This window comes from Salvia miltiorrhiza, chromosome 3, assembly GCF_028751815.1.
Source record: "Salvia miltiorrhiza cultivar Shanhuang (shh) chromosome 3, IMPLAD_Smil_shh, whole genome shotgun sequence".
In the NCBI taxonomy this organism is placed as follows: domain Eukaryota; kingdom Viridiplantae; phylum Streptophyta; class Magnoliopsida; order Lamiales; family Lamiaceae; genus Salvia; species Salvia miltiorrhiza.
The window spans coordinates 53961636-53984375 of NC_080389.1; the positions used below are offsets into that span (position 1 = coordinate 53961636).

Genomic DNA, 22740 nt, shown 5'->3' on the forward strand with positions numbered 1-22740 from the left:
AGAGGGAGACACGTACATGCATTCAAATCAGTTATATTTACGTGCTTTCCTCTTATGTTTATGTCAACAACAACGCAATGCACGTACAATATCTCCTTAAAGATTTTACGTCCAAAAATAATTGAGAAAAATAATATGAAGCATAACTACTCATGCAACAACACTTTCCCACATCATTTCAACAAAAAAACCCCCAATATTTTATGGCTTTTTTTTCCGTGAGCTCAATCTAGCTCTTATATACACACTAGGAAACTTAATGCACGATAGTTATAATAAATAACACATAAAAATGCATTACATACTAAGAGACTTAATAATGACATGCTGACATAGTGACTATATATATGTAGAATTTTGTTATATATTCAAATTTTAAAAAACATGTAAAATTTATGATAGTATCAATTAAATCCTAAACTAACTACTATATGTCTAATAAAAAGGATGCTATTCTTAAAAAAAATAAAAATAAAATAAAGGATGTTATGAACTATCGATGATATTAATTATAGATGTCCTAACTATTGCAGTTGTAACAAAAATGTCTTAAACAACATTTTTTTTTTTTTGAAAAAGTCTTAAACAACAATTTTGTTTGCTAATATTAGCAAAATGCAAGTGCGCAAATGCAATTGTGTATAACAGTAAATAAGGTTGTATTCCAAATAGACTACGAATACTATGATTGACTACTATTCCTAATGGTAATCCTCTATCTAGACTATGGAATTGAGGCCATAACTAAATGCATCCAAATTAAATAAATAAATTCACACTAATCTTAAGTTTCCTGATTAATAAAAAAAATATATGTTTTATGTTTAGTTCAAGTATCAATAATCATCTCCTAATATTCAATTAACACAATAAATTCTACAAAACTGACGATCAAGCAATTAAGCAAACCATGAAAATCTAAAATATGAAAAGCAAAAAAAAGTATAGATTAATCAATTAAAATAAATCAAAATATGTTAAAAAATCCATGGTCTATCTCCTTTCTAACCATAGGATAAAAAACAATATTAGCCATACATATTCATCTAAACTACCAAGCTAAAATAAATGAAAATTTCATTCAACAATAAAAATGGTAGGGAATTAGCAAAATCTTGCTGCCTTTAAATTGAATCCACAAATCTTCTAGGTGAAACTATAATTAAACCCATCAGATATATGGTACGAATTTTCCTATGATCTACTTGTGTTCTCATGATTATCAGATTTTCAGCTAAAAGAGAGTTCTATTGGAAAAAGAGAGAAATAGTGCGTTTTATTTCAAGGCCGTGGGTATTTATAGGCATTACAGCTGAGGACAAGATAGAAATTTTACACAGTCACTTATTTCGTGTGCTAACCACCTAACTAACTAGGCCTATCATTGGCATATGCCTTGTCGGGTCCTTGTCTCCCAAATACAGAGCCAACTTTCCAAGCCCTTCTCTGGTTCTCTCTTCTGAAAACCTACGGATGCTCTTCTTCTTTGGATGGACATCTCAGTTAGTCTGCTCTGGAAGGTTGCTCCGGACTTCCCTGCTCTGCCCAATTTTTGCAGTTCTCTCGAACTCTGCTATTTATGTCGGGAGTGATTTACTATGTCCTAATACGATCTGCTCCTCCACACTACTCTGGCCTGCCCAGTCACGCCGTGTGTTCTGATCCTAAAGGCTCACATACTTCACTCCTCATCACTTCCCATTTCTCTTCATGTCTCCAAATGATTTACGTAGTGAAAAAAAAAACTAGAAAAATAAAGGAAAAATTGTATGTAAATACACAAACTTTGTTTGATGTGAAGTTAGGATTTTACAATTAATACATCAACTTTGTAAGTTGTTCAATTTTGACGTCAATTTCATTTCCGATGATCGAAAAAAATGACGTGAAGTTAGGATTTTATTTCATTTCGTTTTGTTATTTGTCCGGTGAGCTAAAAGACGTGTGCCGGCGAGCCACGTAGGAGATACGTCATTTTAAAATTTGGGAAAAATGAAATCGGCGTCAAAATTGAACAACTTACAAAGTTAGTGTATTTAATTTTAAAATCGCTTCACGTCAAAAATGAATTTTGAGCAAAGTTTATGTATTTACATGCAATTTTCCCAAAAATAAAAGTTGATATTTTTTATTCAATATTTGAGGTGATATTTATAGGTATTGATCAAGATCTAAATGTCTCGGGGTGAAAAATATTGAGTTTCACAAACTCAACGCCACAAATGCTAAATTTTGCCCCCCCCCCCCTTTTTTTTTTTTTTTCGCCGTCATGACATCAACAAAGCCCGCAATTGCGATCATAACTGTGGAAAGGCACTGGAATTAAAGATCAGAAATGATAGCGATCTTTAGATCGCTACCGACTCACAATTTTGTGCAATGTTATAATTTTGATCCATTTTCTCTCGTTTGAGCTTCAACTCGAGCACTATTTTTTTCTCACAAACACACCTTGTTTTCTACCCAATATTTATGCACTTTCACTCAAACAATAATAAAGAGAACAAATTCTAGACAATAAATCAAACCAAAACAAAAACCCATAATTCCATACAAAATTGATGTCATATTAACCTTAAACATTCCTCATATCTTGATCGAAATATTGACCATTACTTCACTTATCCACAAAATTTCTCAATAGAAACAACATGCACATCTTTAATTTTGGGATTAAACTTGTATATTTGTATAAATTATACGTTTTCGTCGCCACTTTGTGGAAAATCTATGTGTTACACTAGTTTGAGTTGAAGTTGTCGATGTGCTACAAGTACTATGGTCGTCATTGGAACAAGATAGTGGCCTATTGTTCAATTACTCCACGAATGATATGGAATAACAAACAGCATTCGTGATACTGGTATGTGATGAATACATCATTCTATTCATGAATTTAATTACCTAGCTAAAATACTTATGTTACAATTGAAATTTTTATCATAAATGTTACTACAAGTTTTAATAGTTTGTCTTTAATTATGATAAATAATTTGTGATATTTATTAGAGTAGACATATAAATATATAGTCTTTAATATATCCAGTAGGAAATACAACAGTGAAAAAAATATTAGTTGACATATAATTTGGGTCTTTAAGCCTCTACTATTCACTCTCCGCTGCAATATCCGGCTGCGATATCCGTCTTATTCATCTGAGATCAGTCTCTCTCCCGCCACCGCTATGCTGCGCGCCCTAAGCCGCACGCCTGCGGTGTATTTTAGACACGACCGCCGGTTTCAACATTCCGCTACCGCTCCGCTAGTCAAAGAAGCCGGACTCTATGGATTCGACCACTTGAAAACTGCCAAAGGATTCCAACGCATGGTCGACGACGCGGTTGAACGGTAATTAGATGAGATTTCATATGCTCCTTCCTCATTCCTTGAAAACTACAAAAACTATATTATTTTGTTCATCGTTGATTGATAGGTCTAATGAACTTGTTAATTATATTGCTGGAATGCCTTCAGCTCCTGAAATTATCAAAGCCATGGATGAAATATCTGATGCGGTATGTTTGTTTGTTTACGCTTTAATCGTGGATTAACTAATCAGTATCAGCTTAATAGTATCATAGAAACGTAAACTAATATTTTCTATTTAATTTGGCGAGGCTTATGAACATTGCACGGTTTTGGAGGTATAGAAGTTGGAAAGGGGAATATTTCGACCTGTTCCGGTTAATTGCTAACATTGTAGCCATGAGACGTAATTTGATTTTGTGTTTGTTTCCGTAGGTTTGCACAGTGATAGACTCTGCAGAACTGTGTAGGCATACTCATCCTGATAGGTTAGCTCTATTTGTTTAACTGTGTGTTGTTTGACTGAAATGATCTAAAATGTTAATTGTTAAGTTTTATACTTCTTGTAGGGAATTTGTCCAGGAGGCAAGCAAGGCATCTCTGCGTTTAAATGAATATCTACATGTGAGGTGACTACTCCCAGTGGTTTGTTCTCATAATTGAATAGCTGGTAGTTTGGCAATGCGAATGCAACCTCTGAATGACTGAAAGATAAAGTATTTAACAGTATTGTTTGGTAGGCTCGAGTTCTGTCATATGTGATTCTATACTTGAGTTGCTAATACATAATAAATTTCAAAACATAACGAGCACCAATGTCTGCGAATACGAGAATATGAAATTGCTGAATGAGTTCCTTTGTGAAGAGTATTTTTATCATAAATCTATTATGAAAGAACAGTGGTATTCAGATTTTTCTGTATTTAAGATTTCAAAACAATATCTAGTTTATGATTGATCTTCCAATGGCTAGATAAAATTTTCACCTGAACAGTGTGAAGAAAAAAAATCATATTGAATATTGTCTGATCTAAATATATTGTCTGTTCGCATTTGCTTTAGATTGGCTCCTGGAAATTTTTGGATATCAAATTTTGTTTTATGAATACTGTGGTCTGTTAGCATTTACGTGAATTCAATAATGTTAAGCTATTGTTTGCAGTATCTTAACTCAAATCCTAGTTTATACAATGCAATTATAAGAGCTGAACAAAATCAGCACTTACTTACTGACGAAGCTCTAAGGGCTGCCCGTCATCTACGCACTGATTTAGAGAAGGGTGGAATTCATCTCAGCCCTGGTAAAGATCCTTTGCGAGCAGCTGGCTAATCTTTCCTTCTTGTCCATTTCTTTTACAAATTATAATTAGATTCTGAATTGCTTGCATCAGAAAAATTGGATCGAGTAAATCAGCTTAATATCGACATACTCCAACTTTGCAGAGAGTAAGTGCATAATACTTCTTAAAAAGGACCATTATGATTTTTTTGTTTCTTATTATTCTGACAGAGAAACAGGGTTAGTTTATGTTTGAAACTTCCATGTCCATTCTCTGCCTTTCACTATTATTTTATGTTTTTGTCTAGGCCCTAAAAGTTCCAGCCTTGCATAGAGTAAGGGTATGGTATTTCTCAGAAATATTATCATAACTATTTGGTTCTTATTATTCTTAGAAAATTTGGTTAAAGGTCATCTGCTTTTAAACTAGGGTCTATTTGCTGAATGGAATGCACATTCATGTGCTCCAAGCCTCCAATAAAAATGAATTATTGTATTGGTGAAGTAGTATCATGCTTTTGACTAGGTACAAAACCTAGTGCAGATCGAATGCCCATAATACTAAATTTTGTTGTTAATTGAAAGTACTAATCTGGACATACAACAACTGACTCGAAGCCTATTATACAATAAAGTTCTTACATTTTAATGTTAGTAACCACACAAACAGATTTTACCACAAATTGATTTTAATACAAGACTTTATACGCATTCAGGAAATAAATAAATAAATAGGGATACTGCCAAATAACCAAATGATTGAAAAATAGAAGATGCCTAGTAACCCTAACATGAGTACTACTTAATAAACACAAGCTTCTCTGATTGGAAGCACTGATTCAGTGAATTTGAGAGCTTCTCTGATGGAAGCTCTTTGATGCTTTATCCATTGCATTCGTACTCCTTTATCTGGGTCTCCCTGTTCCTTGGTCAGTCTGGCTGAGAAGCATTTACATCTCACAGCTAAAATATCACAATGTAACTAAAAACTATCTATCTTTGCTAGCTGATGCATTTTACTAGATTAGTGCTGAGAGGAGCCAGTTAAAGGCGAGATATATGCTAGCCTAATACATTTATTTTCCCCCTCGTGCCCCACTCCATGCATGTACTTAGTCTTGTGTCTTTCCTTCAAATCAGTTACAATGATCTCTGGGATTATCTTCTGATGTGTTCTACATTGTTGTTTGACAAGGTTCAATGAAAATATCATCGCTGACCCAGGTCATGTTGATATATTTCCTGCTTCACGCATCCCAAAACAATTACACCATCTTACTAAGGCCATCTATCGCCCTTCTTCGTTTGCACCAAAGACATCTGTAGGAATAGGCCCTAATATGAAAGAGAAAGGATTGCGTCTCACGACAGAACCTAACTGTCTGTGTTCAATTTTGCAGTTGGCATCTGACACTGAGGTACCTTCTACTTTGAATTTTACTCATTTCAGTTAAACATATATAACCCCCTTGCTCCCCGACCTGTTGATGAAGTTTTCTATGCCAAAGAAGTGATACTTGTATTACCTTTTAATGCATCAAAAATCTCCAATGCGTACAAAGTGTAGCCGTGTAGGTAATATAGTCCATAAGATAGTCCTACAATTATTTTAATAATAATCCATAAACAATTATTCCTTGTTTTTCGCAACTTGAACTCTTTCTTCTTGTTGAATCTTCTAGGTTGAGTTGATAGAAAGCACATAAATTCCTTTTTTTGCACATTTTTTTTTTGAATTATTAAATTATGTTGTCTTTCTCTTAATCTTATCCAGGTTAGAAAACTGGCATACATTGCTGGAAATTCTGTACCACGTGCAAACCTTGTAGTCCTTGATAAGCTTCTTTCAGCACGTCACGAGCTTTCTGAGGTCAGCAGAAATGATTGTCCTCAATAAGATATAAGCTAATTTTTAAAGATTCAAGTTGAGATGATGTCAGGAGGATACACGGTCAACAGAAAATGTCATTCTAGGTCCTTTTCCCTTGAAGAACAAAGAGTTCTTTTATATGTTTCTTTGGGTCATCCATTACAAGCAAATAGCAAAAGCCTGATGGATGCATGAATCTTCTTGAATGATTGATGCACTTAATGCTTTTGGATGTGGAGGCAGATGATGATTTCAAATAACAAATTTGAACATCATGCCATGTTTTTTATTTTCTACAATTCCCTAAAAGAAAATATTATTTCCTTTTCTCCCTCCATCATTCTTTACTTTAGTGTATGCTTCTTCCTTGTATTTCATCATTAGCTTTCCAGCAGGAAATCTGAGATTAATACCATTTTTCTAACTTCTAATCATGCTGCACGGTATTATACGCAGGTCCTGGGTCATAAAACTTATTCTGAATTTGCTTTGAAGGGGAATATGGCTTCATCACCTGAAGTTGTTCTATCTTTTCTGCATGAAATGAGTAAAATGGTCAGGCCCAAGGCTGAGGAGGTATGACTCTATGGTGTTCTATCTCGTGTTACATGTAATCTGGTAGCTTTTTTCCCCCTTTCCCTTTATCATTAGTAGGTTTCTCATCACAGGAGTTCAAGAAGATTTTGGATTTTAAGAGGGGAAGAATTGGCCAATCAGTTGAAGACTTGGGGCCATGGGATGAGGCATATTTCACAAGAATAATGAAGTCCCATGCTCACAATCTGGATTATTCAGTTAATTTTCACTTTCATTACCTTATAATTCTTACTCAGCTGCAAATTGTGCATATATTCTATCTTGCATCTGAAAGAATCTTTGGACGAACTTGTAAGACGTTTTATACACTTATAAGATGCTTTGGAGCTTATAAGATCTCTTTAAGTTTGGTAATGTTTTACAGAAAACCTTTACTCCTAGAATGAGATGGTACTTTTGAAAGTTTCTTATGGGAATAAGAAAGCTAAACTTATTCTGAGGCAAGATCTTAAATGAGAAAACTCCTTTAGTTTTAATAATCTTAATTTAAAATTTACCATCACTTACGTAGGAAGTTGAATGATCATATATTATCCATATGATCTTAATTTATCCAAACACTTGGGCAGCTTAATTGTTAAGTAAGATATAACCTCATATAGGTTCCGATAGATATGTAACTTTTGAATAAGCTTAGACCAAAACTCTGCAATAATGTGCTTCAATGAACACTCTCATGCGCTCTTCTGTGTCAATTTTATTAGTCATGTTGGCAGCTGGGCAAGTCTAGCATCAATGTGCTGTTTGTGTAGCTCTGGTAGTGTTAGCTACCTATGCTTATCATACTGACAAATAATCTAGTGTGTTCAAAATTGCATTATTTTTCTTGAAACAGAAAAGGTTTCTGCTTATAGCTACAGGCACTCGTCCTTCACATGAGAGAAAAATAAGATTTTGTCCGATTGTTATATAACCAATTTTGATGAAAAATATCCATAAACTTACATTTTGGACGAACTGCTTAAAACCTTAAGACCTGGTTAACATTTCCTGCAACCAGTTTAAATGCAACAATTGCAGGATGGATTGCATACCAAATTTAGAAATTCACAATATGAAAGTACCCTGATTACTCTAGATCAAGATGTTAGAACCTGGCGTTCAAGGCTCACATTTTTCTGGATGTTGGGAAACTTACTGATGCTCATTTTACCTTCATGGGATAACAGAAAAAGAGTAGAATAGTAGACACTTGCATAATTAAGTTGTCTTATTGGACTCCTTAGCTATAAACAAATATTATCTGAGTCCTATTGATCAGAATTACTTTTGATTCCTTTTCAGGTTGTCGCATCTTATTTTTCTTTGCCACAATGTATTGAGGGCTTAAAATTGCTGGCTGAGTCACTATTTGGTGTGAAATTTCGTGAGATTCCTCTTTTCCCTGGTGAATCATGGCATCCAGATGTTCTGAAACTATCTCTGCATCATCCTGATGAGGTGAATAAGTGGATCTATGCTTTAAGTGATGTACCCACTGCCCACTTACTACTTGAGGGGATTCGCTGAAAATAAAATAGTGGACTCTTGGACCCTTGGTACATCTGCACCATGGAACATCACTTGCTTTAACCTATATATTTCATCTTATTGAGTTTCATCTTGAATCTTCGAAATGCTAAAGCTGTGGGAATCATTTATTATATTCATTCTAGGTGTTGCGAAAGGTTTGTGTTCAATTTCACCTTGGAGTTTGTTGTAGAATATTTTTGTAGGTTTTCCTTATTTATCCGTTGTTATTTTAGGACTTGATTTAACCTAGTAGTAACCCTAGCTTTCTACTGTCTATATATGGGAGACACTCTTGCTTTGAATATATAGTTTATTCTTTTCGCCTATGTGGCTCTATGCTTTACTGCTTCACATCGTACTAGAGTGGGTACCTAATTTATTTTTGCACCGCCATTGCCGTACTCTGTTTTCGACACTGCTGCCACTGTCCTATTTCTGCTGCGATCCTCTATGTCCTTGTTGGTCCGGCTCCAGCTGCTTCTACTGTTTCTGATCTGCTCTGTCTAGGGTTTTTCTTTCTGCTGTTCTTTCATCATGATTCATGTCTGAATCTAAATCTACTGCCTTAGGAACCACCATTAAATTGAATGGTTCCAGTTATTTGCTATGGTCTCATGCTTCCATGATATTCTTAGGATCTTAGAAAAAACGAAATCATGTTCTCTCTGCCCCTCTTTCTTCTACGGATCCCGAGTATGATACGTGGAGTGCTAATGATTTTTCTATTATGACGTAGCTTCTCAATAGCATGAAAGGCTCCATGAGTAAGAACTCATGTTCTTGGAAACTACTAAAGCCATGTGGGATGTTTTACGGGAGATGTATTCCGATGACAAGAATGTCTCTCTTGTTATATGAGAAACTTTTTTCTACAATGAATCATGCCATGTTCTGTCAATAGGGTTAAATTGTTTTTTGGTTGATATTGTTCCAGCTCTAAGTTGGTCCCTTGGCAATAAATAGAAGAATCTTTGATGATAGAGGTTAGATGAGGTGTGGGATAGGTCAAGTTTTAGAGAGATAAAAGAGCAGAAGCTTTTGCTGTTTTTGGAGGTTACTAGAGATTAAAATTATATTTTGTAGTTAGAACATAATTTCATTCTTTAACGTTTGATTAATATTCTTTGATGCAGGGGGACTTAGGGTGTTTGTACCTTGATTTGAAATCAAGAATGGGAAAACATCCTATTTGTGCACATTTTGCTATCAAAGGGGGGCGTAGAATCTCGGATACAGACTACCAATTACCAGTACGCAAAGATAGCTTACTTATCCTACTTGTTTGATGATTTTCTCCAAGATTTGCAATTTGAAATGCATTACTACTGCACTCTGCATGTCGATCTTAACTGATACTAATTCCTGCTATACAGCTTGAACTGATGGACAAATAATATTTAAAGGTTTAAAATCCAGATGCTTGTTTTTTACTCTACTTTAGTGTTCAAATAACAATATTTCATACTTGATGTGGTTCTGTGGAATATAAAACATTGTGTCGATGTGCTTCACTTAACAAAAAACATAAAACAAAACAAAATTTATAAAAATCCAGATGCTTGTTTTTATGATTCTTTAGTGTTAAAAAACGTCGTAGTTAATTTTTTAACTCAATTTTACTTTATTATTCATAGTCTATTTCCGTTCTGTTCATTTCATGTTTGTTCTTTCTGCCATCATTTCGTGTTCAATTAGCTACTTTTTATCGGAATTCTTACAATCATTTCTGCCCTTTTTTGTGCTAGAAACTTAACTATTATCTCCATCCACATAACATGTCGGATTTCCGACATGTCAAGTGAAATATATATTTGCAATTGTTGTGTGGTAGCATACATGTTGGTTGATAGTTGGAAATAGTTGTATATCGCAATCAGTGAGTTTCTTATATCATAGAATTATTGCAGGTTGTAGCCCTAGTTTGCAATTTTTCGGGCTCAAATTTCCAGTCAGTGAGTCTTCATCATTCTGAGGTAGAAACTCTATTTCATGAGTTTGGACATGCGCTTCACTCGTTGCTTTCAAGAACGGTAAGTTGGGTTGAATTGTATGGCATCATTCTGGTTGGGTGTTCATAATCTTTCAGGGCGATTTTTCTTTCAGGATTACCAACATTTTTCAGGAACCAGGGTGGCGCTTGATTTTGCTGAAACACCTTCAAATCTCCTTGAGTGAGTAGATTGCTAGCTATTTCTAGATGATTTAATCCTAAAAGAATACGCATAAGACGTAGGAATTTTCAGACGTCTGGATTTTCTATACTAAGCATCTCATTATGGTTACTGAAGGAGTGAGTAAAGATTAAGATTCCTTGTTGATCTTCAGGATTGGTTCTAATACTTGTACATTTATGCAATATTGTGCCAAAATGGATGGTGAACTTACACTTAATATGCATTACTAGGTGTGACATCTATAACATCTTACTTGTCCGAACAGTTCTACTCTTATGCTCAAAACTTGATCTGAGTAATCATGTACCCACATATGCACGCCTAAGATGAAAAATATGCCAATTTTCTCACTGTAAATGGGTGTTAAAGGAGTATGTCCGATTCTGAGCCTTATTCAATCCTCTTTTGGGTGATCACAGGTACTATGCATGGGATTATCGGTTCTTGAGGACATTTTCCAAGCATTGTTCAACTGGTGATCCAATACCAGAAAACTTGATAAAATCACTACTCGGAGCCAAAAATATGTTTGCTGCGACTGAGTTGCAACGCCAGGTTGGTAGTCCCAGGGCCAAATAATTGACAAGGGATTGAAGCGTGCTATGTACAGGATATCTTGTAAAGATGAACTTTTGACATAATACTTGTCTTTTCAAGGTCTTCTATGCGTTGGTTGATCAAGAACTTCATACGCAGCTGCCATCCTCATATAAAGACTCAATTTCTATAGTAGCAGATTTGAAAAGAGAGCATATGAGTTGGGGGTACGTGGAAGGGACACATTGGCATACCCGATTCAGTCATCTTGTTAGTTATGGTGCAGGTATGTTACTGTTGTTATCTTACATTGACTTACCAGTAATATTTATACATTTATGAACTTTTTCCCACTGGTGGAAATGGGAAATTGATGAATGATAATAGCTAACCAAGGCTAATTTGCATAATAGTTTAGGATGTTGGTTTGAAAAAGCTGGATTAACCTACTTCTTAACTAAGTGAGATTTCGTTTTCCAGGCTACTACAGCTACTTATTTGCGAAATGCTTTGCTGCAACAATATGGCAAAAAGTATTACATGAAGACCCCCTGTCGCGAGGTGCAGGGTCTGCCCTTAGGTTTAAATTATTGCAGCATGGTGGAGCCAAAGATCCAGCCATCATATTGAATGATCTTGTTGGAGATGGTGCGATCAGAAATCAGAATGGAGGAATCATTCCTGACATTACTAGTCTGGGCAAGGAGCTGAAACTATTCGACTAGAGCTTGCAATGCTGAGAGACGGGAAAAACGATTTTTGAGTGAGGCGAACAATTTCAACGGATTAATTTGGGGTGTTGAATTGGCCTTAGAAGAAGTGTCGACCAGCGAGCATGTGGCAGTGTTGCCGTATCTGGGATCGGAGGCTTGGGGACAGGAATGCTGTTAGATTGATTCTGTTGTATCAGCTTTGTATCTGTAGATTAATGTAATTTATTCTTTTCTTAACTATATTCATCATTCGTTATTGTCTTAAATGGACAGTATACAAAAACTTGAAATCCGAAATTGCTACTAGATATAGCGCGACATTTACTTCAAAAATTGTATCGCTAGCTTTTTCTTATTCTGGTCATAAGTCACGCAGCAAGCCTGACATGTAGGGTCATGCCTATCAGGATTTAAATACAGTTTGATTAAACATGGAAAAAGGTTCAAATTGTAAATTTATGTGTATCGTCAAAAGTAAATACTTCTCCCTTTTTTATGACTTGGAGCAATTGCAATTTTTTTGTTTGTAATTTTCGACAATTAACCGTATTCACTAATTGATTGTTAATATCTGTTAATAGTTTTGGAAGAATGAAATATTATGGAGATTTTTGAATTCGACTGAATATTTTATTAGGTTTTTTTTGCGCCTTGTATGAAAAACATAAAAATATTTACTTTACTAAAAAACTATTGTAGTTATTGAGTTATCACTAATACTTTAATAATCGATATTTACTCAATTCAAAATATGTACTACTAGTATTTAACGCGCGTTCGCACATGGCATTAGTTCTACTTCTACACTTCTACTTTGTCAAGAAAATTAGAACACCTAACTAAATGATATTTTAAATAAATAAATGTAAATATTAAACGAAATCAAAATATAAAGATATCGTTTACGCAAAGTACAATTCCCGCAATAACAGCAAGCAGAGCATTCTTCGCAAGAGCTTTTTTATGTGTAAATGTCGTTGCCATCAACCGTTTTACTACAAAGACAATTGAACAATTATGCCTACAGTGGGAAATGAATGCTGTAACTTTGTTTTATTTTTAATTAGAGATAACGATTAGAAGAAATTCCAGCTAGAGTTGAAGTCAACGATTACTGCAAGATGTGGCTTAAAGAAAGATTGGCGCATACTCAGTTGAGAAGTTTATGGGAAAATGTCTGCAATCTATGATAACTGGGAAAGGCTGGTGGCTGCTGCTGTCAAGAAACAGCAGATATGGGAACTCTGTCATCAACCTTCCAGGAGCACCAGCACTCTCTCTGAAGCTTCGTATTTGACTTCTTCCTTTCGTGATCTGAGCTTTGACATTTCATGCCTACGCACTTCATCAAGATCACATCCCAATCTGGTTCTGCTTTCTGAATTTCGCCCTGATTTTGATGTCAAAGATGCAAGCTTGGCTTCTATTGAGTTGCTTGGGGTGGGAACCTTTGGAAGTGCATATGTAGCCACAACGGATGCTGAACAAAGATTTGTGGTGAAGAGACTCAAGTCAGAGGGTATTTCTCAACTGGATTTCAAGCGGAATATGGAGATTGTTGGAGATGTCAGGCACCAGAATGTGGTTGCGCTAAGAGCTTATTATTCTTCACCAGATGAAAACCTTATGCTATATGATTATTACAGCAATGGAAGTGTGCATTCCTTATTACACGGTATCTTAATCTCCACAGCTTCAACTCATGTTTCCATCTTCTTTATTTAAGAATAAATCTGTTCAACTTACATTTTTTTTATGTATTTACTTGCTAGTTTGATGCTGCAATGAGTCAGTTTCTCGTGCTGACATGTTTAAGTTACTGCAAAGATCATGATGAGATTAGAGTATTCAATTATGGAATCCTCCAGATATCTGAATTAATATATCAACACAATCCTTTTTATATGAGCAGTTAATTGGAATGAGTGACTAAATAATTGGCAGGGTGTAGGTATAATTTAACCATACACACATAAAGATAAATCATTCAATGAAAAGCACAGATGTATCTTCTCATGTTTCACAGGCAAAACGGCTAATGTAGAGTGGGAAACCAGAGTAAAAATTGCGGTTGGTGCAGCGAGGGGCATTGCTGAAATACACAAACAGCTTGGTGGGATGCTTGTCCATGGAAACATAAAAGCATCAAATATTTTTCTCAATCAACAACTGTATGGATGTGTATCCGATTTGGGCTTGACAAACATGACTGGAACATCACTCATACCTACTGCAAAGTGGTATGCGCGAGCACTCAAGAATACTCAAGAATATGTGTCCCACGCATCAGATGTGTATGCCTTTGGAATTCTGCTACTTGAACTTCTAACTAGAAAGACTTCAGCACATGTCCCTGGAGGTCCTGCGGCTGTTACCTAGTCAAGTTGGTCAATTCAGTTAAAAGTAAAGAGAGGGCTACCAATGTTTTCGATCCCGACCTATTGAAGCATCCTCTCATTAGTGAGCAGATGATTAAAATGTTGCAAATAGGAATTAGATGTGTGGCTAAATCACCAAAAAAGAGACCTAAAATAGTTGAAGTAGTGGAGATGTTGGAGGATATTGAGTCACTGACCCAAGTGAGCCGTTCTTTGCAGTCAACGAGTGAGGAAGGGAAACTTATATTTCTTGAGGATGTTAATCCCATATTTGAGATTGGGTATTTATTGGAGGCTTCTGCTGAGGTGGTTGGGAAAGGATCATTTGGGACTAGTTACAAGACGACACTGGACAATGGAAGCATATTTGTGGTGAAGAGATTTACAGGTGTGAATCCAACATTTAAGGATTTTCAGCAGCATATGGAGTTATTTGGAAGAATGAACCACATAAATGTCGGTAGATTAAAGGCCTATTACTATGGAAGAGATGAAAAGCTTTTGTTGTATGATTATTACAATCAAGGCAGCATATCTTCGCTACATGGTACAAATAATATATCTTGTTTTGCTAAGACAAACTTGCCAAAAGCTAATTCAGTTTCTATTACACCTCTAATTTTGTAGGGACAAGAGGTGTTGGTGGGATACCTTTAGATTGGAGGAGCAGAGTCAAAATTGCACTTGGAGCAGCGAGAGGTATCGCTCACATCCACGGACAACATCAGAAGCTTGTGCTCGGAAATATCAAATCCGCCAACATTTTCCTCAATGAGCAAAATCATAGCATCCTCGCCTTTGATGCTGCTCTGGCAAATCTCATAAGTCCTGAGAGGCTGTCAGGTGTACTAGATTCAGCCTACTGTTCCCCAGAAGTGGCAAACTCCGGGGCAGTGTCACAGGCTTCTGATGTCTATAGCTTTGGAGTCGTGCTACTCCAACTTTTCTTTGGAGAATCATCTCAAGAATACGACTCTCTAGCTGTGTGGGTGCAATGGGTTGGATCTGTTTATCGTACTCACGAATGGCCTGCTGAATTGTTTCTGAGGCATGGAAGTGAGCAGGCGGCGACACAAGTGTTGGAAATGGCAGTGGGTTGTGTTAGCATTGTCCTAGAACATAGGCCTACCATATTTGAAGTGGTGAAGGTGTTGGAGGAAATTGATGGAGTCGAACCTCAAACTATTGTGGAAGATACTGCATGGGGAGAATATTCATCTGTTCAATCAGGATTTGAATACTTAGTGGAGAATCTATTGCCCATGCTATCACCATAATCCAAGCTCGTTTCATTATCTTTTCTTTTATCTGCTTCAACTTCTTTCTCAAAACCGGATTTTTATGTAATGCTTGCTTACCATTTGAAGTGGATATGTTACAGCCAGAGGAATTCTTGATGGAATCAAATGTATAAACTAAAGCTTCAGTCCTAGTTGCACTTGCACGTACGTTAATACTAATTGTAGTGGGAAGGTTAATACTAATCCTATTTTTACTGCTTAATTAAGAGACTAGAACACCGTGACCTTAACGGCGACTATAAGAACCATCGGCTATGTTGCTCCTTAACTCATCAGTAGAACTGTAGAAGTATTGGCAGAGTCTCTTTTAACTCATCTTGTTGATGAAAATGGTGGGCTTAAACACAGAGTTGAGGGGAAACTATTGCTTAAAAAGAGTTCGTTTTTTATGTGTGTACTTCCAAGCCTTACTTCCTCCATCCATCTCTTCTACATATGGTATAAATGTGATTTGTGATTGAAAATTATCAGATGCAACTAATATTCTTTTTTTTCTAAGGGTGCTTTTACTTTGATGGAAAATGAGAGAAAAAATATATTTTCACCTATTTTCATATGTTTACTATGATGTGAAATTTTCTCTAGGCAGGGTGGAATTTTCTCTGAGCGTCACGCATTGCGTTTTTTTTTTTTTTTTTTTTTTAAAAAAAAACTTTTTCTCGATTATATTATTCTAAGGTAGGGGTGTGAAAATATTTTCTAATATTTTCTAATATTTTCATCTTTAGTAAACATATGATAAAAAAAGAGGAAAATATAATATTTTTTCATATTTTCTTATTCATTATTTTCGAATGAAAATTTTACAACCAAAGCAAATACACCCTAAGATGATGGGTTGGACAAGGAAATCCCACTATTTTGAGCCCCTTCAAAACAAGCCCCCTTCTATTTTGTAATCTCCCCAGCAGCCACGTGTCGTGCGTTAGCTTTCCATATTCTCTGCGCTGCTAACAACTTCCAGTCCAGTACTGAGTTGTTTCATAAAACTCAAATCTTGAAGAAGATTGGGATTCATTATCATTTCACCTTTAAGCCCAATTGCCATATAAACTTCTTGAAAAAGTTAAATTCTTTGGATAAAGATTTCCTTGATAAGTATTTCTTTGTCCGTGTAACGGATGGGGGGGATTGGATTACCTACATTGGAAATTTTTAGATGCGCTGGCATCTTTCTAAACATACCCCCGAACCCAACATAACTCCCTCGACCTCTTTTGAACGTGCATTGTTGGATGATTTGAATGCTCGTTTCAAGGATGGTAAATTCGACTGTGTTGCTTTAATCCAAAGTAGCTCGACTCTGGCCGACGCATGATTATTTTCTAAGTATCTACGAGCCAGCATTGGTATAAGCTTGTGTCTTTGTTGTTTAGTTTCTTCTTCTCCTTTTTTTTTTTTTTTTTTTTTTGTAGTACTTACATGTGCAGGAAACATGTGGAAGACAAATTATGGTGCAGTTATTCCTGGGTTGTCTAAAACAGCGCCAGAGACTCAGGCTGTTGTTTCTGTCATCGGTGCATCCAGCCCCGGGGCACGTCAAACGGGAAGCTCCCATGGTACTGGAGATTATGTACTTAAACTACGTTAGATTCGCTTGTTTTGACCACGGGTAATAGTTATTACTTTTGTTGACTGACTTCGACCTGTGCTGCTCTTCTTTTTTACAGTTCTGGCGATTACGTTTAACTTCTACTCGAATTTGAAAAAGCTCATGAGATAACCCAGTGCTCCAAATATTTCCTGCGCTGTAGCAATTATTTCAAACAATAACAATGTTAATTTAAAGTAGTATAACTAACAATCGAAAAACAAACTCCTAATTAAATGTTCAACGCTGATATAGGAACTACTTCTCATCAGGTTGTAATTTTCAGATCTTACATTTTGACATCAAACCTCATAATATACTTTTTGATCATAAGTTTGTTCCAAAAATATCTAATTTTGGGCTGGCAAAGTTGTGCTCCATCGACAAGAACACCATGTCCTTAATGGTGGCTAGTGGAACTATCGGCTATGTTGCTCCTGAACTCATCAGCAGAAGTATTGGCAAAGTCTCTTACAAGGCCGATGCGTATAGTTTTGGGATATTGTTGATGAAAATTGTGGGCTTAAACACAGAATTGAGGGGAAACTGTTGCTTGAAAAGAGTTCATTTTTTATGTACGTATTTCCAAGCTTTACTTCTTCCATCCATCTCTTCTATATATAATTGGTTCTATTATAATGTAAAATGGTATAAATGTGATTGAAAATAATCAGATGCAACTAATTTTCTTTTTTTCTAAGGGTACGTTTACTTTGATGGAAAATGACAGAAAAGGTATATTTTCACCATTTTGACATGTTTATTATGATGAAAATTTTTCTTTAGACAAGGTGAAATATTTTATGGGGCAACCCTTTTTCACTTATTTTCTCTTTAATGTTAGATAATATTATCCTAAGGTAGGGGCGTGAAAATATTTTGTAATATTTTCTCATCTTTTCATCTTTAGTAAACATATGATTAAAAAAGGAAGAAAATATAATATTTTCTCATATTTTCTTATTTATCATTTTCGAATGAAAATTTTACAACCAAAATAAAACACCCTAAGCAATTATAAAGATGAGGGGGAGAAACAATCTGATATTGGACCAGGAAATCCCTCTATTTTGAGCCCCTTCTATTTTGTAATACTAATCATTTTGGGGTGCTGCAAGCGTCTCATGTTTAGATAACAAGTTTCTCTAAACAACCTCAAATGAATTTTTACCAAGTTGAAAAGTACCTTGCTCAATATTTACATCCATATCAAACAATCGTTAGTTTGCAAGCCTGTTAAGCTGCATGTATTAAGTTATTAAACAATCCTCATTTGAATAATTTCATCTCTATATATAAACACGAATATTTATGCATATAATCTGAAAATCACCAGAAAAACATGGCGGAGGCAGTAGGATATGGCCCTCAGAGAACTAAATTTGGCATCAGCAAATTAAATGTAACAATAAATGATGATTATTATTTGAAGAACTGCAGTAGCTCTCAGGGTGGAAATGGAGTTTTAAGGGGTTAGAATATTTTGGTTATGACTTGAGAGAAAAAAAAAATGGATGATATTGACAAGTGGAGCTTTCTCATTTGAATAATAATTAACTTTTTTTTAGTGATAAAGATTAATTAATTCAACGATGATGAGATTCCAACTTCCAAAACACAATTTTGGGGGAGTTATTCAAAGTCACATTCATGTTAAATATCACACCTAAGTTAAAACAAGAAATAATTATCCTTCTTATTTTTTCCTTTTCTTTTTCTTTTTGCTATTTTTTTGTCTAGAACATGAAACTTTCAATTTTGGGTTCTTTTGCTCCCAATTTAATTTTAATTTAGCTCAAAATCTTATTGTTTTGATGTTTTTAGATTTCGGATATCTCTTTTTTAAAGTATTTAATTATTTTCTTTCCAGTCACTCTTGTGTTTGAATTTAATATTAAAATTATTAATATAGTTCACTAATGTAATTAAAATTTTGTAATTATTTTTTTAGATCTAAGTTTGTGATTTTCAATTTTATAATTGATTGATTCATAAGTAGGTTATACAATTTTTTAAATTTCAGTTTCCAACAATATATGCTAATTAGTGTAAACAATTTTTATATTTACAGAAAAACTTATCAAAATAGTTAGATAAAAGATTTCGAACCGATATTCATAAATATCTTCGCATAAATGCTTATTAGTTTTAGTTTTCAAGAACTCATTAGCTAGCCTTACAGGCCTACACTATTAATAAAGCAGAGAGAAGTGAGCGATTCTGCAAATCCGGCTACCGGAATGGCTGTAGTTTCTTTGTTTCGTAAAATAATTTTGTTGAGGGTGCCAGTGCTAGCTGCCATTTTAACCTTAATTTTTCTCTACACCTGGTCTTCTTCCACTGCAGTTATTCCTGGTAAGAGTTGTGATTCTTGTTTCAACACTCAACCCAATAATCACTCCAAGGAGGAGAGTTGGAAGAATCCTGCTTACAAGGAAATTGAGAAGCTGGTAAAGCTGCAGAGATCATGGACGTCATCACCATCGAGTTCAAATTGTCAAGGAAGGGGGATTTATGTGTACGAGCTGCCGGCAAGGTTCAACAAGGAGCTGTTAGGCGAGTGCGGGAAGATGACCGGGTTCGGGTGGGCTGATTTCTGCAAGTACTTGAGCAACGGGGGGCTGGGGGAGGCGGTGGAGAAGCTGGGCAGAGGGTGGCACAACACCCACCAATTTGCGCTGGATCCCATTTTCCACTCTCGCTTTGCGAATCACAAGTGCCGAGTGCGGCAGCAGCGGCAGGCCAGCCTCTTCTACGTGCCGTATTACGGCGGCCTCGACGTCCTCAGGTGGCGCTCCAAGAACGTCTCCACACGCGTCAAGGACTCGCTCGCGCTGGACCTCCTGCGGTGGCTCCGGACGCAGGAGCCCTGGCGGCGGAACGCCGGCAGGGATCACGTCTTCGTGCTGGGCACCATCACGTGGGATTTCAGAAAATTGGATCCCCATTCATGGGGTACTAATATGTTTCTACTGCAGGAGGAGATGCAGAATCCGATGAAGCTCTTGATTGAACGCCAGCCGTGGCACGTCAACGACGTGGGCGTACCTTATCCGACTTTCTTCCATCCCCAAACAGACGCTGACATCGTCAACTGGCAGCTGAAGGTGAGCGAATCCAGGAGGAGCAGCGTGGTGGCCTTCGCCGCCGCCAACAGGGCTACTCCGGAGAGCATCCGCTCCATTCTAATCGAGCAGTGCACCAATATTGGGGAATGCAAGTTTTACAACTGCGAGGGCGGGGGCTGTGATCGGGCGGAGGCGATCGTGGAGTTATTTATGGAGTCGGAGTTCTGCCTGCAGCCTCCAGGAGACACCGCGACCAGAAAATCAGTATTTGATTCGTTGGTTTCAGGGTGCATACCAGTGGTGTTTGATCCCTTCACGGCATACTATCAGTATCCATGGCATCTTCCAGAAGATGGGAGGCTGTATTCGGTTATGATGGGCATAGAAGAGGTGAGGAACAAGAGTGTGAATGTGGTGGACAGGCTCGTCAAGATTCCAGTGAGGGTGAGGGAGGATATGAGGAGATACATAATTCACCACCTCTTGCCTCGACTCATCTATGGGGATGCCCAATCCCAATTTCACGATTTTCAAGATGCATTTTCTGTAACCGTAAATAGTTTGATCGGGAGACTCACCACATTAAATGGAAAATAGATATATATCTATGTACTGCATCAATTCATTCACTCAAACATATAGCAGTCACAATCATTATATCAACCAATAACTTTTCTCTTTACATATAAACTAATAGTGGGTCCAACTACCACGCCCTGCGCAAACAATAAATCGGCGCAATGGGATGGCCTAGTGGTTGGGGTGGTTGCCTGTTGTCCCCTTGGGATGGCCTAGTGGTTGGGGTGGTTGCCTGTTGTCCAAGAGGTCACAGGTTCGAATACTCTCGGCCACAATAATCACTAGGTGGGGTGTGTGTGTGGTTTGTATTATTTATAATGTAATTTCATCAAAAAAAAAAAAAAATCGGCGCAATGCATGTCAAAAGAATACCGTTTGTAAAATTTACTTTGCATATTATACGGTAATTGTCCGTAAACTTAAAAAGTTTATACGAATTTTAAAATAATGTGCTTTATTGAGAGTTAGAATAAAAGGTGTTCGGTGCACCTGCACCATAGTTAGTTAGAGGCGCTGCATACATGCACATGCCGTGCTTTTTCATTTCTTTTCTGAAGACTTTTGTATTGACTATATATATATAGCTTTTAGCTTTGTATAACTCTTCACATAATAAAAATCCTTTTCTCTGCGAATATCTATCTAGAGCAAAACTTTGAGTCTTCCGCTGTTTCTTCTTACTCTTTTCTTCTTCAATGGCGCCTGCTACGCCTTCAAACACCAAAAACCCTAACTATCATCCACCTCCATATGAAGATCCATTAAGTCCTTATTTTCTTCCTTCAAGTGATAATCCAGGCGTCCAGCTTGTTACACAACAGTTAAATGGTTCCAATTATACCAATTGGCATCGGTCGATGACTACCGCTCTTATTGCGAAGAATAAGCTCGCCTTCATCGATGGATCTATTCCTCGTCCGCATCACACTGATATGTTGTGAGTTTAAAATTATTTAAGGCCATTATCTTAGGCTATTTGCAAAAATAGGCCACTATTTTTCAGACTTGCAAAAATAGGCCAATTATTTTAGTTTTTGGTATTTTTAGGCCACATGTGTATCCAATCAGGCTATTTTGGGCCACATTTTGACCCCAAAAAGTGGCCTATAAATGCTGAATTGAGTTCAAATGTGGCCTAAAAATGCCAAAAACTAAAATAATTGACCTATTTTTGCAAGTCTGAAAAATAGTGGCCTACTTTTGCAAATAGCCCTAAGATAATGGCCTTAAATAATTTTAAACTCATATGTTGTTCACTCAATGGATGCGCTGCAACAGTATGGTGGTTTCATGGATTCGGAATTCAGTCACACTGGATATTAGTTCTAGCATCATGTACACCGATGATGCAGCTCACATTTGGAACGATCTGAAGGATCGGTTCTCACAAGGAAATTTAGCACGAATTTGTCAGCTCAAGCAACAACTCTACACTTTACAACAGGGATCTGATGATGTTGGAGCTTATTTCACCAAGCTCAGAGTTCTGTGGGATGAATATAGAGACTATCAGCCGGCTCGATGGTGCACTTGCGATAACTGTCGATGCCATAGCTCAAGGAAATGGAATGAGTATCAAATGCAGGGTGTTCCATGCAATTCCTCATCGGTTTGAATACCTCTTTCTCTCATATTAGATCACAGATTATTTCTACTACTCCTTTTCCACCTCTCTCTAAAATTTTTGCTATTGTTCTACAAGAGGAACGATAGAGATCTATTGATTTTGTGCCTCAGTTGTCTCAAATAGCTGGTGATACAGTTGGATCTATGATTAACTCTGCTAACTTTGGTCGAGGCAGAGGTGGTAAAGGCAAATTTCTATGTACTCATT

General features: G+C 36.5%; 3 protein-coding genes across 8 annotated transcripts; all 3 read left to right on the top strand.

The window, feature by feature from the left end:
• The first annotated feature begins 3048 nt into the window (after window positions 1-3048).
• On the top strand, window positions 3049-12485 carry LOC131014419 (mitochondrial intermediate peptidase, mitochondrial). Of its 3 annotated transcripts, XR_009098200.1 has the most exons (19): window positions 3049-3349; window positions 3435-3516; window positions 3619-3645; window positions 3743-3795; window positions 3877-3931; window positions 4470-4608; window positions 4699-4753; window positions 5782-6004; window positions 6361-6456; window positions 6913-7032; window positions 7125-7250; window positions 8338-8493; window positions 9699-9815; window positions 10473-10595; window positions 10669-10736; window positions 11159-11294; window positions 11397-11562; window positions 11757-12103; window positions 12184-12485. XR_009098200.1 is itself a non-coding variant. In XM_057942391.1 (18 exons), the coding sequence occupies exons 1-18, from the start codon at window positions 3186-3188 to the stop codon at window positions 11999-12001; spliced, it is 2151 nt and encodes a 716-aa protein (XP_057798374.1). In that variant the 5' UTR covers window positions 3049-3185; the 3' UTR covers window positions 12002-12485. The 3 variants fall into 3 exon arrangements, 2 of the variants coding, with proteins under 2 accessions (XP_057798374.1, XP_057798375.1); XM_057942391.1 differs by having other exon boundaries at window positions 11757-12485; XM_057942392.1 differs by lacking the exon at window positions 3619-3645 and having other exon boundaries at window positions 11757-12485.
• A 604-nt stretch (window positions 12486-13089) lies between these two features.
• On the top strand, window positions 13090-15799 carry LOC131014420 (probable inactive receptor kinase At4g23740). Of its 4 annotated transcripts, none has more exons than XM_057942394.1 (3): window positions 13524-13664; window positions 14016-14914; window positions 14995-15799. In XM_057942394.1, exons 2-3 carry the CDS (start codon window positions 14458-14460, stop codon window positions 15642-15644), a joined length of 1107 nt encoding a protein of 368 aa, XP_057798377.1. In that variant the 5' UTR covers window positions 13524-13664; window positions 14016-14457; the 3' UTR covers window positions 15645-15799. The 4 variants fall into 4 exon arrangements, with proteins under 4 accessions (XP_057798376.1, XP_057798377.1, XP_057798379.1 ...); XM_057942396.1 differs by having other exon boundaries at window positions 13548-13664; window positions 13993-14914; XM_057942395.1 differs by having other exon boundaries at window positions 13554-13664; window positions 13762-14914.
• Window positions 15800-19386: 3587 nt separating this feature from the next.
• LOC131014421 (xyloglucan-specific galacturonosyltransferase 1-like) lies at window positions 19387-21246 on the top strand. The gene has a single exon (XM_057942397.1). It carries the CDS (start codon window positions 19500-19502, stop codon window positions 20922-20924), a length of 1425 nt encoding a protein of 474 aa, XP_057798380.1. The 5' UTR covers window positions 19387-19499; the 3' UTR covers window positions 20925-21246.
• The last annotated feature ends 1494 nt before the right edge of the window (window positions 21247-22740 follow it).

Bases quoted from the DNA above. Each gene is read 5' to 3' on its own strand.
- LOC131014419 (XM_057942391.1), top strand. From the start codon at position 3,186: ATGCTGCGCGCCCTAAGCCGCACGCCTGCGGTGTATTTTAGACACGAC. The intron at 6,005-6,360 runs GTACCTTCTACT...AATCTTATCCAG, and splicing joins AGTTGGCATCTGACACTGAG to GTTAGAAAACTGGCATACAT. The intron at 8,494-9,698 runs GTGAATAAGTGG...TCTTTGATGCAG, and splicing joins CTCTGCATCATCCTGATGAG to GGGGACTTAGGGTGTTTGTA.
- LOC131014420 (XM_057942393.1), top strand. From the start codon at position 13,163: ATGTCTGCAATCTATGATAACTGGGAAAGGCTGGTGGCTGCTGCTGTC. The intron at 13,665-14,994 runs GTATCTTAATCT...CTAATTTTGTAG, and splicing joins TGTGCATTCCTTATTACACG to GGACAAGAGGTGTTGGTGGG.
- LOC131014421 (XM_057942397.1), top strand. From the start codon at position 19,500: ATGGCTGTAGTTTCTTTGTTTCGTAAAATAATTTTGTTGAGGGTGCCA.